At 38.8% G+C, this 13,974-nt stretch overlaps 1 protein-coding gene across 1 annotated transcript; it reads left to right on the top strand.

The window, feature by feature from the left end:
- The first annotated feature begins 3,559 nt into the window (after nucleotides 1-3,559).
- Nucleotides 3,560-11,989, top strand: plpp5 (phospholipid phosphatase 5). Its single transcript, XM_033618735.2, has 8 exons — nucleotides 3,560-3,698; nucleotides 6,003-6,143; nucleotides 6,269-6,377; nucleotides 7,362-7,452; nucleotides 7,552-7,615; nucleotides 7,714-7,838; nucleotides 8,151-8,321; nucleotides 10,132-11,989. Exons 2-8 carry the CDS (start codon nucleotides 6,073-6,075, stop codon nucleotides 10,299-10,301), a joined length of 801 nt encoding a protein of 266 aa, XP_033474626.1. The 5' UTR covers nucleotides 3,560-3,698; nucleotides 6,003-6,072; the 3' UTR covers nucleotides 10,302-11,989.
- Nucleotides 11,990-13,974: the final 1,985 nt, after the last annotated feature.

Below are 13,974 nucleotides of genomic sequence, written 5' to 3'. Positions count from 1 at the left end.
GTCTGACAACGTTATGTAAAGGATCCAGTCAGAGGAATGAAATGTTTTTCTTCACCTTTAGCTGGTCTGTTTGTTATTGCTACCAAGTCTTCCTCAAGGAGGAAGGAAAGAGGCTGGAAAATTAACAGTTTAGACGTTAGTGAGAGTTGAGGAGAGGAGTGCTGGGAAGAGTTTATTGTGCTTTCACAAGATTTTCAATATCATGGCGGAATATTTCATGAGTTTTCAGAACTAGACTTCTCCTTCAGTGAGACTTAGCAAAAGAGCGGAAAATGTTTAATTTCTCTGTAGGGATCCTTTCCATAATGTTGTCATACACTTGTAATAACAATCTGAGCCTGTCAGTGACAAAAACAAGCACTTTTAGTGGACATAAATTGAGGGTGCACAGTTGCCCATAGTGATATTATTGCAGCCTGTTTTGCCTTTCTAAATTCTGGACCAATGTCAAATCTTGTCTCAATTAGTCACTTGGACACAGATACATGGGGAAAAGGGTCCAGGTTGAAAAATACTTAAGCTTCCCTTTAACTTATAAATTTTTCTCATCTTCTGCATTCAACAGCTGCTCTTGTTCTTTCTGTCATCACTGACCCTTTTTGTTCTCATGGACTCCTGAAAAAGACTGAACTTGCTGATTTCTTGCTGCTCCCAAATTTGCCAAACTTTCTTGCCTGATGTCACACAGAATTGTCAATTCGGTGGAGTGGGCAGCTTCAAAGGTCTGGACCCAGGCGACAAACTCTCCACATTCAGAGACACATTATTATTCAGTAGTCAGCCGTAGGAATTAGGCCACTTCAGTACTTGTTCAGTATCAGGTAGGTGTGTCATGAAGTCACTTTCATTAACAAACTGAAAACGATCTGCATGTCAAAACTTGAATTTTCTTTAGTTTTTTTTATTTATTGATGTTTTTTTGTGATAATCAGACTGCAGGCATCCTCGACTCTTGTGTTTGTGGCTTCAGAGAAACGGACTGATGAGTTGTGATTATATAACTGGTCTTAAGCCTTTTCTTTGATTTTCAAGGCGACTGTTCAGCTGAAATGCATGCCTCCAACATCAGACACTGGTTTAATCCACTTCAGTTCGAGATGGTCTTTAAATGCCTGATTATTTGTTTTTACCACATTGCACAGAGATGTGCAACAGCCTTTTTTTTGTTTTGTTTTTGCACCTGCACATCGCATGATCCCAAATTAGTTTGTGCCAGTTTGTCCTCTTCTGCCCTTGTCAGCTGATACAGCAGCAGTATTACGTATGTGTCCCAGCGTGCATCATTTCAATCACTTAAAATATTCTCTGATGTGTATGTTTTGTTCTCATTGTAATTCCCACGTTTGTTTTCTAAAGAGACAGCATGTTTGTTCTCATTTAAGTGACCCTTAAATACGCCTGAGGAGGATTTTTCTAAGTGTCCAGGATTATTATTTTTTATATACACTTAAAATTTGGGACGGACCCCCCCTTGTGTGTCAAAGGGTATGTTTCAGTTCACTGTGACGTCTTTTGGTTTTGTGCAATGTCGCCGACTGTCTCTTTCAATTGACATGCTGTCAAAGGAGAAATAGTGTTGGAATAAATAAATAAATTCACCTTCATAAGCACTCATAATCTCTTTTTACTTGTAGTAAAATTACTTACAGTAACTCTAACTGGGGTCATATCTATCTCTCTTGGTGTTGCTTCAATTAAAACGTGGATGAACACAAAATACCATGTTGATTACTGTTCAGCCTGTGTTACTGCATACTGCATATTGTTGAAGAACTTGTAAATAGTTTGCATTGAACTTGCATAGACTCATGTTACTGTGGCGTGCTCTTTTTGCCTGTACAATTCTGCTTCTAAATGTGTGTGACTGTTGAGACGACACTCTTTTTGTACATGACTGTCTTTTTATTTGAGAATATTGATTCTGTCCTTTTTCATTCTAAAGTTGAGTTTGAAGAGTTCAGACATGCCTGAAGTTTGACTTTAATAAAGCTGTACTCTGTCTCAGTGAAACGCTCTCACTCTATGGGATTTATTTTAACTGTATTGTATGTACCACAAATAATGCATTGTATTTACCAATCAGATGACCGATGCATCATCACAAAAAAATAATTGAAACTTTAAGAAAACATTAAAATAAGTTAAAAGTTGAGTCTAGGCTTAGAAGAGACAAAACAATTCATCATGACTAAGTGTGTTAATCGCATGGGATTTTCCAAAATAAAAGTACCACCTAGGTTGAAAGGGAAAGACACTAACAATACATTCATTCATACTGTAAAGAAATCAGAAATAACTTTAAATACAAAACTTGAAAACTGTGAAATCAGAGAAAGTGGACAAAGCCAACAGTTTAATTGACTTGAGGAGAAAATAAAAATTCATGCAAGCATTGATATTTATCCTCTAGATGGCTGTAACGTGACGTGGCTTTTTGCATATACGTATCAAGGCGGAGAAAATCACTTACATGGCCACTTCCGGTTTATAAAGCACTCCAGAGCACTCACATTTTAAAACACACACACACAATTGGAAATGCTCTATTTCTGTCCACTTAGTATTTTAGATCAACTCCAGTGACTATGGAATAAAAAACTATAAAATATGTGACATCTTAAAAAATGTTTTAGAAACTTCTGTGGTCAAATGGCAAGTTCATTTAATAAAAATAAAATAAAACTTAATTTCCAAAGCACATGATTGGGGCGTCGGTGACTAAGGGTTACTACTCAGTGGATAGAGCAGGCGCCCCATAAACAAGGCTGTTGCGCAGGGGCCCGGGCTCGACCCCAGCCTGTGGCCATCCCCCGCACGTCACTCACAGTTACAAAAATGTGTTCTGCGCAAGTGGCTTTGTAAGTGATGATTTCACTTTTTTTTTAAATTAATTTGAATAAAAAGAAGATTTAAAAAAAACAACAAATAATAAATTCCACAGGCTTGCAGTATGAAACATGCATTATGACAAAAATATTAATAATAGTAATAAAAAATATAATTGAGCAGTATTCTAAATCTGTGTTCGCTATTATCCAATAGTAAAAATAACAAAATAATTTGCTACAGAAATCCTTAACACAATTTCACACAAACAACACACTCCACAAGACACATTTAAAACAACAGAAGTACTCAAACACATTGATGCATCTTAAGTTCATTATTTATTCAAGTGAATTTTATTGATTACTTTTTAAATAAGTATTACCAGATAAGCCTCTTAATTTTTCGACAATGCTGGTATGGACTTAACTGACAGGAATTCCCAGAGAAATATAATAATGCTGATTTTGATACACTCAGGGTTCTGCCAGTCCCTTAGAGTATAAATATTATTGTTTATTTTTGTGTTGCATTTTATCTGTACTCAAACTGGGAATGATATAATAATATTTGGAAATAAAATATGATGTTAAGAAAAAAGTAAATAGTTAAGTAAATAGTAATTACTTTGTCAAATGACATCGCTACATTTAAATTCACGATTTTATTTTGAAAATGCTGAACCGGAAATAGCCCGGATGTAGCCGTTAGCTTCACGGAGCGCTTATCTCCTCCGTGGCATCCTTGTTTCTCTCAAGTCCTCAAATGTGCGACTCTCACCGTCGGCACAGACAGAGGATGTGGTGGCCCACTTCACGTTAACGGCGCACGGTAATACAAGGATGAAGAGATAAAAACACAGCTTGTTGAAGGTTAGTAACGGAACCGGGATTCCCTGTTTGACAACACGGAAACGGGCCAGATGTCTTGTTTGACAGATGTTGCTAGCTAGCTTAGCTTAATCTGCTAACATCTTCTTTCTACAACACAGGCACATAGTGTTAGCTTGTTGGTCTTGTTCTGTGTACTGAGAGAAGTCGTGCATTTAGTGCTGTTAATATAAAAAACAGGCTTAGTGTTATATGAGGTTAGATAACGGCAAAATAGTGTGTGCATCACCTAGAAGAGGAGGACACAGGTGCAGCATGTTGGCCTTTGTATCAGGTTTCAGACAAGGCAGGGGACTTCACACTGTAAAATCTGACAGACACTCAGCATTATCTTTATTAGTAATTCACCAAATATATGCACAGAGTAAAAGTGTTGAAGATAGTGTGTAGAAAAGAAGAATATCTTCATAATTGATTAGGTTTTTTTCTCTTTGTTGAGACAGATAACGTTATTACTTAAAGGACAAGGGTCAAAAAACTCTGCTGATGTGGGACTCTAAAGCTCACGGTGAAATTACATCTGATAATGGGGTTTTCTTTTAACTGTGATTTGAAATCAGGAAATGGTCTAATGTGTTTCTTAAGACCGGAAGGACATTATTCCTGTCTTTATACTGACACTTGTATCAACTTCAGGAGCATCAAACTTTTTCAAAGAGGCCAGTGCAGGGGTGGACTAAACCATTATGCGTATTTAAGGGGTGTGGGGGGCCTCAAAAAGCTTCTTCTGTTTTTTTATACAAAGCTCAGTCTTTCAAATTAATTATTCAGCCTAGTTTAATTTAGTTATGACACTAATTACTTAGAAATAAACAGCAACAGACATACAGCAGCATTCATAGGCTACTGTCAAGGATGTGGGATTAAATTCAACATTGGAGGGGACATATGAAACGGGGGGTTTGAGGGTCCTCCACCAGAAAATTTTATCCATCAGACACTAGATTTCCTGCATGCTGGAGAATATTCTGCACCAATTTGGGGTATAAATGACTTAAATTTGGTCATAAAATCCTCTGCTGCTGTAATGTTTTTATCAGTGGGGACAGATGCACATGTTATAAAGATTAAGGGGGAATGTGCCACCTGCACGCCACCCCAAAATCTATACCTATAGGCAGTATATTAATCCTTTTTTTCCTCCTTTGCAAATTTAAGCTTAAAGGGAAAAAACAATGTTTTCTGGCCAGTTAATCTCGCAGTCCAATATTTCAGCCAATATCAACTTCTCACATATACAGTATAATAGAATAAGTGTATACTTTGTTCTACAAGTGAGATGCAAAAGATGTGTTTTAGTACTTTAGAGTCAGTTTCTCTACATTATTCGTCCTCCAAAGTTTCTTTTTCCTTTTTTTACATACTCTTTATTTGTCAAAATTATAGTCTCTTACAGCAGCTGAGTTACTTATAGGAACAAAAGAAAAGTGTCAATCTTAAGAACATCTACTGTATGTCCCTCTCACCCCACCCCATGATCCCAACATCTCAAATAACAAAAACAAGCAAAACAAATAAGCAAAATAATAGTAAAATAGATATGATAGTAATATAAAAAGGAATGAGTATCCGTAAGGCTGCAGGCAACTGATATAAATATTCAGTTTTAACAAAAATAACATGAGTATCAGGGAGATGTTAGGTGAGTTGTGCTGTAAGAGAGGGTCACCTCTAAATCTCGGTCTGTTGTCTCAGACAACATCCCCTCCATGTTGAGTTTTCGATGCTTCATCAGGGCGGAGGTTTTGCCTCCCTAAGTGTTACAGATTGTCCTTTGTCCCGTCCTTTGTCCCATTTGCTATCGCTTATCTTAACTAGCAGTGACCACTAATTGTCCATGATTTACCCCTGACAGTGTGTGATACTGGATTCTGTGTGTTATGTATTGTACGGTCTGTTTTGCTGTACTCATGACTACTGTCTGTATCTCAATTTGCCCCTCTGGGACATTTAAGTTTTCCCTTACCTTATCTTAGTCTTTCTCACACTGTCCTCAAAGTACTGTCAGACAAAGTAAGTGAAAACACCTATCTGGTATGGAGGACCTTTTAAACGTCGAAATAAGTGTCCTGACAAGGCAAAGCCAATTTATTCTTTTCCTCAGATAATCCATCAGGACTATAGAGAGCAGATTTTTTTGTACTATTTAATAAATGTGTCCACATTTAAATGAAGTATAAGGTAATTACATTTACTGATTTTCCAGTTGCACACCCACAATTTCTCTAACTGATGAAACATAAGCTTACCACTCACTTTTTCCTTTCTTTTGTTTTTTTTTTGTAGTCCCAGTTAAGTCAAATGAAAGTGGAGTGATGATGTTTGCTGTTGACTGAAGTCCACTCCAGCAAACAAAATGAAGAGGAGGCTGCTTCGTGGTTTCCTGTCGGAAGTTTCCGTCCGGATGGCTCTGTTGCTTGTGTTCCTGTAAGTATGTCCAGCTGTGAATAGTTTGCATAACTGTTTTACGGTTTCATTATTTAAAAGGCAGGCATTGTTTCAAATGATGAGATAACAAAGATACAAACCTAGCTTCTGTGGTGTTGGTGTAGTGTGACGGAGCAGCTTCCTCCTTTCTACCGTGAGATCCAGCCGGAGGAGATGTGGTTGTATAAGTTCCATCGTGTGGTGAGAGACCATGTACCCACTGCTCTTATGTTTGTAAGTACTATGTCTGCATGTCTTCGAGTTAAAATGGGACATAGTAATTCCCCTCTTACCTCATCCTTCACAACAATCAGTATATCTGAACTCACTTCCCTCGTCTTTGTGTTTAAAGGACCTTGTAGCACATGACCTTGTAGCAATGAATGTTTAAAGGACCTTGTAGCACATGACCTTGTAGCAATGAATGTTTAAAGGACCTTGTAGCACATGATGAACAGTTTACATCACTGTGACAACCATTCTCCAAAGCATATCATGCGTTTTTAAATTAATTCCCCATGTTCCACACAACCACCAGTTTCATTACAATTGGAAAACCAATTTGCAGGGACATGACCACAGATGAGGTCATTTTCCACATTGAAAATCATGTATTTTATTTGTGTCAAAAACATCAGTGTCACTGTGTAATAAAATACTGTGGATTTGTTTCAAATGCAAGACTCTGCAGCAAGAAGATAACTTTAGCATAGAAGTTAAATAATAAATGATCACAGTATAGCCTTAGGTTTTAATTTATTCAAACAATTAAGTCTCTGAAAGTTGATTTTCTTTCTGTGGCAAAATAAACAGAAACCAGTGTCTGCTTATATCATCTCTTCAAACTAGTGCGTGCTTCCCAAAAATTGTAATATCTGTAGAATTTTTAAGTGTGAGTAGAGTAATTTGAAGTCAGTTGTCTTAAACATGGACAAACACTGACATAAGCCCTTAATGCATGAGACTAGTGTTACCCGGGGACCTCTAGCAATTTGTAATCATTTTGGAGGTTGTCTACAGTTTGGTCCTGTGCAAATGTGCTGCACAAAACAGACGTGGGGTGTAATTTCTAAATCACAAGGTCCCCTGGTAAAACTGGTCACGTGAAAATAGGGCGAAAGTCCCCTTGAAACACTTTTATTTAATCAGTATATATGCTTGCTTAGAGACATTGGATTAGAGTTGTTATACTCTCTTCTCTTGTGTTGTCCCTATCAGAGTGTGGCGGTGTTCACCCCGCTGATTGTAATCGTGGTTTTCGCCTTCCTGAAGAAGTCAGAGCGAGGAGATCTGAAGGAGGCCACGCTGGGTAAGAAAGCTGAAAATAGACATCTGATTTTTCATAATAAAATAAAAATTGTAAACTAGTTTGTTGAGTTGATTTGTCTTTTTCACCTCCATCATCCAGCTGTGACTTTGACTCTGGTGCTGAACGGAGTCTTCACCAACGTCATCAAACTGGTTGTTGGCAGGTAAACATTCTATACAGACACAACCAGTGATAATGAAACCCAGTGTCACAGTGAATAAAAGCCTAAATCTGTCTTCTCTCTGTTTGTCCCCGCCTCAGGCCACGGCCAGACTTCTTCTATCGCTGTTTCCCAGACGGTCAAATGAACCTGGAGTTGCGCTGTAGCGGTGACCCAGATGTAGTCATGGAGGGCAGGAAGAGCTTTCCCAGCGGGCATTCTTCCTGTAAGGGCCTTTTATAGTTGATTATGGCTCAGTAACTGGTACATTTTCATCAGCAGGCAGCAGGGAGAAACAACAAATGCACACAGTGGGGCAGAAGGGCATGTAATCTATCTCAAAATAGATGCATTTAAGTGTATTTTAGCCTCCAGGCTCTTATTTTGTTATATGAGCAACAGAACATCCTGTGTTACTCTTTAAAAGCGTCTCCATCTTTAATCCCTCTGTTTGTTGTTTTGCCTTCGAGTTCTTTGTCTCTGTATAAAACTTCCTCTGGCTCTGATCACACTTTTTATCCTTTCTCCTCGGGCACAGTTGCCTTTGCAGGTTTGGGTTTCACAGCGCTGTACCTTGCAGGAAAGCTGCGCTGCTTCAATGCAGTGGGCCAAGGCAGAGCGTGGCGGCTGTGTGCCTTCCTCACACCTTTACTCATCGCGACTGTGATCGCCCTCTCCAGAACCTGCGACTACAAACACCACTGGCAAGGTCAGAGGCACAGAAATGCTCAGAGTGGCACAATGCACTGTGTAAAAAAAACATTTGTATGACACTGGTGACCAGTACCAGAAGATGGGATGGATGGTTTAGAGGGACACAATGGGTCTCATTCATAAAACATGAGCAGAACAAAGTTGTGTGTAAACTGTTTGCAGATGGAAATTTACTTGTATTTCGGCATTTATCAATATGTTAGTAGCTCCAATCTTTTCGTAGATACAACAAAATCTACACCTGCTTCTGACTGCTCATAGTGCTTGTGTAAATATGATATTGCACATAAATGTTGTTTGTCATTATTAGAAATTACAGTTTTATTTCATATTGTGCTCTGTTGTGTTCACAATACACAGATGCCTTTAAAACATGTAAGTTTAACATGACAAGAGATTAGAAATGTAACACATTTAGTTAAATTAGATTTAAGCTTCAGATTATGATTCTTAAAAATGTGAATGAGTTATTTGAATCGACTTAATACAAAAGGTTAAAACGCTGTTCTCTGAATAAGTGAATTAACAAACCAGTGCACTCCTCCTCTGCCCTCTTCTCTTCGTCATTTTTGTTTAATTTAATGTCAGAGATGCGACGTGGGAGATGCTATAATTATTTCATATTGAGTTTTCATTTAATAAGACCTGTGGGTGTGGGAGAGCAATTCTGCGTCTGTCTCCGCTCGCACCAGACAGCTGGTGAACCCAATTTCGACCTACAGCGATGTGTACAGCAGCATTAATCTCATCCACAGTTTTTTTGTGGAGACTTTTCTGACACAGGAAAGTGACGTCAGTGTTCATAATTTTGCCTCAAAACTCGATTAACTTGGGGAAACCTCTTTCAGTGCAAATACAACACCTTTTTTTTTTTTTTTTTTTTTGGTTACAAACCTGATAATGTTACTTTTGTGGCACTGATTAGATTTAGGTGGAGGTATATTATTATATTGTTTGCTTCACTTTTATATCAGCAATCATTTTGTAACAAGACATATCCATCTAATAGAATGATGGATATTTCATGCAGTTACATATGATCATCACATTTGAGAAGTTTATGCTAGATGGAAAAAACTCTTGAAATTTGATAAATTCTTAAGTATTTCTGAGAAAAAAAAGGGATCTCTTTATGCAAATTTACCATTATACATGCAGCTCTGTCCATATTGTACGGACACGTCTCTTCCATTTGTAAAAGGAAAACAAAACGTTTTCCCTTTATCTGTACAACATTAACATTACCAGGAAGGAATAAAATTCAAATAACAGCTCATTTAATCAGGTGCTGGAGAGGATGTTAAGGTATTTTACACAAGGGACCTATAAACAAAGCATAAGAACTAAAGGGGTTTTCATGCTTTATGTTTCTGTATTGTACTGTCTTAATGTCCACATTGTTCCTAGATTTATGGAGCCTCGAATGAGACACAGACTTCCATCTGTGTCACCAATAATGAGGAAATACAGTGATTGCTAGATGGAGCAGTGAGTGACAACAACTCCGCCCACATAAAAGAGTACTGTGTGCAGTGAAATCGCTAGGGTCTAGGTACCATGTCTGAAGGGTCACTTTTGGTTCCAAAGGTAACATACTGAAAGAAATGGGCCATTGAACAAAAACATGAGAAAATTAGAGTCCAGGTTCAAGAATAACGAAGTTTCCCTTAAGTTAATTGAATCTCACAACCTAAAATCTCTCTTAGGTTGATATTCTCCCAGAGTATTAGATATAAATATGGAACATATTCATGTGAAATGGTGGGCTCAAACTCCTCATACATGTGTGTTCTCTCCTCCTGCAGATGTATTAGTGGGTTCTCTGCTGGGTCTCGTCTTCGCCTGGCTGTGTTATAGGCAGCACTACCCTCCTCTTCAGGACGCTGACTGCCACAGACCTCTCCGTCACAGAGAGACTGTCCCCGCGGCACAGGAGCGCAAGCTGGCCAACTCCACCTACATCCTGCCCCTGTAGAACAGCTGTAACTGTTACTGGTGTCAGTCATACTGGGTTACATGGTAATCCTCCTGGTTTTCACACCCTTAGGGCTGGGCAGTTTATCCGTATTTATTGTTTATCGTCAATCATTGTAACCGTAAAGTGACGTGGTTTATTTTCTGAACTAAAAAGACTAATGACACATCTCTTCTGAATAGATTCTTAAACACCTGAGAATTGCTGTAAAGAACAACTCCAGTTTAACAACGACAACTTGAATTGTTGAAACCCAAACAAACATCATTACATATAAAAGTTGTCAACGATGGAGGGCCTGGTGAATATCATGACAATGCCCAGCCCTGCACACCATGTGTACTGTGCCTCTAGATCACAAAACTTTAAACACTCACAACAGCTGAGCACGTTGACTACACAAGCACTGCACTAATAGTCCACTGCCCATCAACCGCAGGCTCAGCTGCTGCGAGGCAGCTTCTCATGTAGGGACACGAGTGGTGATTGTTTTGTAAACTTTTTCAACAAGCAGGGTTGATGGAAAAACATTCAGTATTGTTGTTTTTGATCATTTTCTGGCATTTATACGACTAAATACTTAATTAATAAGTGAATCTATAGCCGATTTAAGATAATAGATAATGAAAATAATCATAAGTTTCAGCCCAAGCTCAAGAAGATCCATTTATTAATGACTGAGCACTGTCAACTGCATCTCAAAGTCTTCTCAGGCAAATGGAGCCCGTTTAGGTGTGATCCTAAGATTTGAATGTGAAACAAGAACCCTGGACAACAGAATCAATGAGCACCATGTGACCAGAAGTCAGAGGTCAGACAATTAAAAGTTAGAGGTGAACATCCTTTGAACCAACAGAAAGCATACCTCACCCACAAAATTACCATTTTACATTAATTACTCACCATGTGTCACCTTGAAATCGTGAAGAAAACATCATTCCTCTTGCGTGCCTTCACAATGAATGAAGAATCCAAAACAGGCGAGCAGTCTTCGTGAATTGAAGAAATGGGGACCACATTTAAAAACTATATCAAAACATCCATTCACAAACTCTCACACAACTCGTGCAGTATAACTTAAGTCTCATCCAGTTTTATGCTCAGTACTTCCCAAACACACGCATTTTGTTAAAACGTTACGATTTAAAACACCTCTGCCTGCCAACAGCGCGCTCTGAGTGTACCTAAGCACACACATATGAGCTTAGCTTGGGCAGAATTCAAGGCCTTTGTACTGACGTGTTTTAAATCATAATGTTTTAGCGAAAATGCATGTAGGAAAAGTACTGAGCACGTGACTGAATAAATGAGATTTAGATTATCCTGCATGAGTTGTGTGAGAGTTTCCAAACAGATGTTTTGATATACTGTAGTTTTGCTGCAGTCCTCATTTACCTCAAGAATGTTCTCCTTTTTTTGGATTCTTCGTTCACTTCAGATATGGCATGCAAGAACAAATTTAACATAACATCATAGCAACGTCATTTTGTTGGTGAAGTATTTGTTTGATATGTGCCTGAATATATAAATTTGGGTCATGTGATGCTCTATATTCTGAAGAAGACTGAGATAAAGTTGACGAATAATAAGCAAGTAGGCCTTTGAGTTTAGATTATGTGCACCATGTAGTTTCTTTTTCTTTTGTTGACAGCGATGAACTGGTGGAGTAAAGGCCTTTGCGCATTGGGTCTGTTTTTCAGATGTGTTTTTTTAAATCTGTCATCTAAAAAAAATCTTCACGCACAGAAACCTTATACACTGATTCCGATGCGTTTTATTTTTCTATTTGTTGTGAAAATTCGCAAAATGAAATGACACATTTCTTCCTTTGCCTCTCTCCACTGGAGTTACCTATCTGGATGTCACCACTCCCTCCTTGTCTTTCATTTGGCACCGCGGCTACATGAAGGGGCGGAGCTGTCCTCCCTCTCTGTCTCCACATCCTCCTCCTCTTCATCATCATCCACCTGAATATTACTATCTGACCTGTTGAACGTAGCTATCTGAGTCATGAAATGATTCTGTGCGCCCAGTTTTTCTGTCTTGTCGCAGCTGTGCCCCACTGCCACATTTCCTTCAATAATTCTTGGTCAAACGTCTCTGAAGGCTCCAGCAGATGCGAGAAATGCAGAAAATTGAACCTGTTGCGAAAATTCTAACGAAAGTTTCAGACTCAGTGTGCAGGCTTACTCGGCTCCATTACAACTCACAAGGTTTACCAACAAAACAACTGTCATACCAAACACGTTTTCCAAACAAATACAACATGCTAACGTTATTAGCACAAGCCTGTGGCATTTTACATTGCAAAAATTAGCCTAGCAACGAGCAGAGATTTCCTCTGCTCACATGAAGCCAGGATAAATCACACACAATGTTGTTTTGTCAAGGCTTTATTGTTTTTACAATTTATTGTTTCTTAAAATAAAAGCTTCGTTTCCACTGAGGGAAATGGTTTCAGACAGGAGGTCTGCGTTGTCACGAGGCGTAGTTACATTTCTTGGAAGGTGTACATCAGGCTATGGCGTAGGGTACAGCGTCAATTCAATGCAGACATATAAATTCAGCCGTAGTGTACAAAGGCCTTAAGAGGTGTTTATGTGGGCTGTTTGTGTCGTAACAGTAGAGCTGTCACAGTATATGTCATTGATAAACATTGTACTTTAATATCTGAAAAAAGGCTCCTTTCCTAAACCAGCTGGGCACTGTAGTTTTTAGCAAATCAACAGGAGTGAATAGTGCATCGCTGGGGACTATTTTCAGCTGCGGATGAATACACATTTAGTGCCCAAGTTGCTTTCTGACTGTGGCACAGATAAATGAGGAATGTTAAGCTCTATCTACACAGATGACACTTGTTTGTAGTATCAGTTCATTATTGGTGTTTTTTGTTTGTTGACAACAAGAGAGAAAACAGTTGAAAAGAAAGAGACTGTGTCATAAAACCTCTGACATTTGACAACATTTATATCACATCAGCAGATCCCGCCCCTGACTGTCGGCACCTTTATGTTTAAAGCGGGTTAATCCACTTGGTTGGCTTCATGTCATCAATCTCCCCATGGCTCAGCTGTTTCTGTCATCAGTGCTTTAAATCTCTCCGTCTTCCTATATTATATTTTGATTGTTTCCATTCACAGATTGTTTGATTTATATCTGTAAAGGGTGTCATACGCCCTGTCCTCAGTACCGATGTAGCAGCTCCGCTCATCTCCTCTCACGGTCCTCGCAGTGCTCGCTGTACTTGATAATCACATCTTTGCTCCAACTGGACAGCACATGTGCTCATAAAGTTAATGTGACTGTAATACGAGTGGTCTCAGGCTTACTGTAGGTCTGGGTTTAGTGACTCTCCTGACTCCTCTGCCGACACGATGCAGGTGTGAATGAGACGCGGTGTGTGGGGAGTTTGGGGGACGGTAAAACCAGATCTTTCTGATGAACCTGAGTGAGGTCAGACTGTAACCTCTCCAGGTGATGGTGCTAGCCTCCCAGTGCTCCTGCTGGTCAGGTCTTCTATCCTGTTAATAGTTTTACTGGCACGTTAAGTTTTTCTCTCTGGTAGTTTTCATCCACTTTCATTTCAGACAGGGAATGCTAAAGCCTGTGATTCATCTATCATTTTATGTTTACTTTCTGTGGTCTATTTTTTCCCGTTTTATTTATTTGTTAT

The sequence above is a fragment of the Epinephelus lanceolatus genome, chromosome 9 (genome assembly GCF_041903045.1).
Source record: "Epinephelus lanceolatus isolate andai-2023 chromosome 9, ASM4190304v1, whole genome shotgun sequence".
NCBI lineage: Eukaryota > Metazoa > Chordata > Actinopteri > Perciformes > Serranidae > Epinephelus > Epinephelus lanceolatus.
The sequence above is the reverse complement of the archived record's forward strand: the minus strand, read 5'-3'. Positions and strand labels throughout refer to the sequence as shown.

Bases quoted from the DNA above. Each gene is read 5' to 3' on its own strand.
- plpp5 (XM_033618735.2), top strand. From the start codon at position 6,073: ATGAAGAGGAGGCTGCTTCGTGGTTTCCTGTCGGAAGTTTCCGTCCGG. The intron at 6,378-7,361 runs GTAAGTACTATG...TGTCCCTATCAG, and splicing joins TACCCACTGCTCTTATGTTT to AGTGTGGCGGTGTTCACCCC. The intron at 7,839-8,150 runs GTAAGGGCCTTT...CCTCGGGCACAG, and splicing joins TCCCAGCGGGCATTCTTCCT to TTGCCTTTGCAGGTTTGGGT.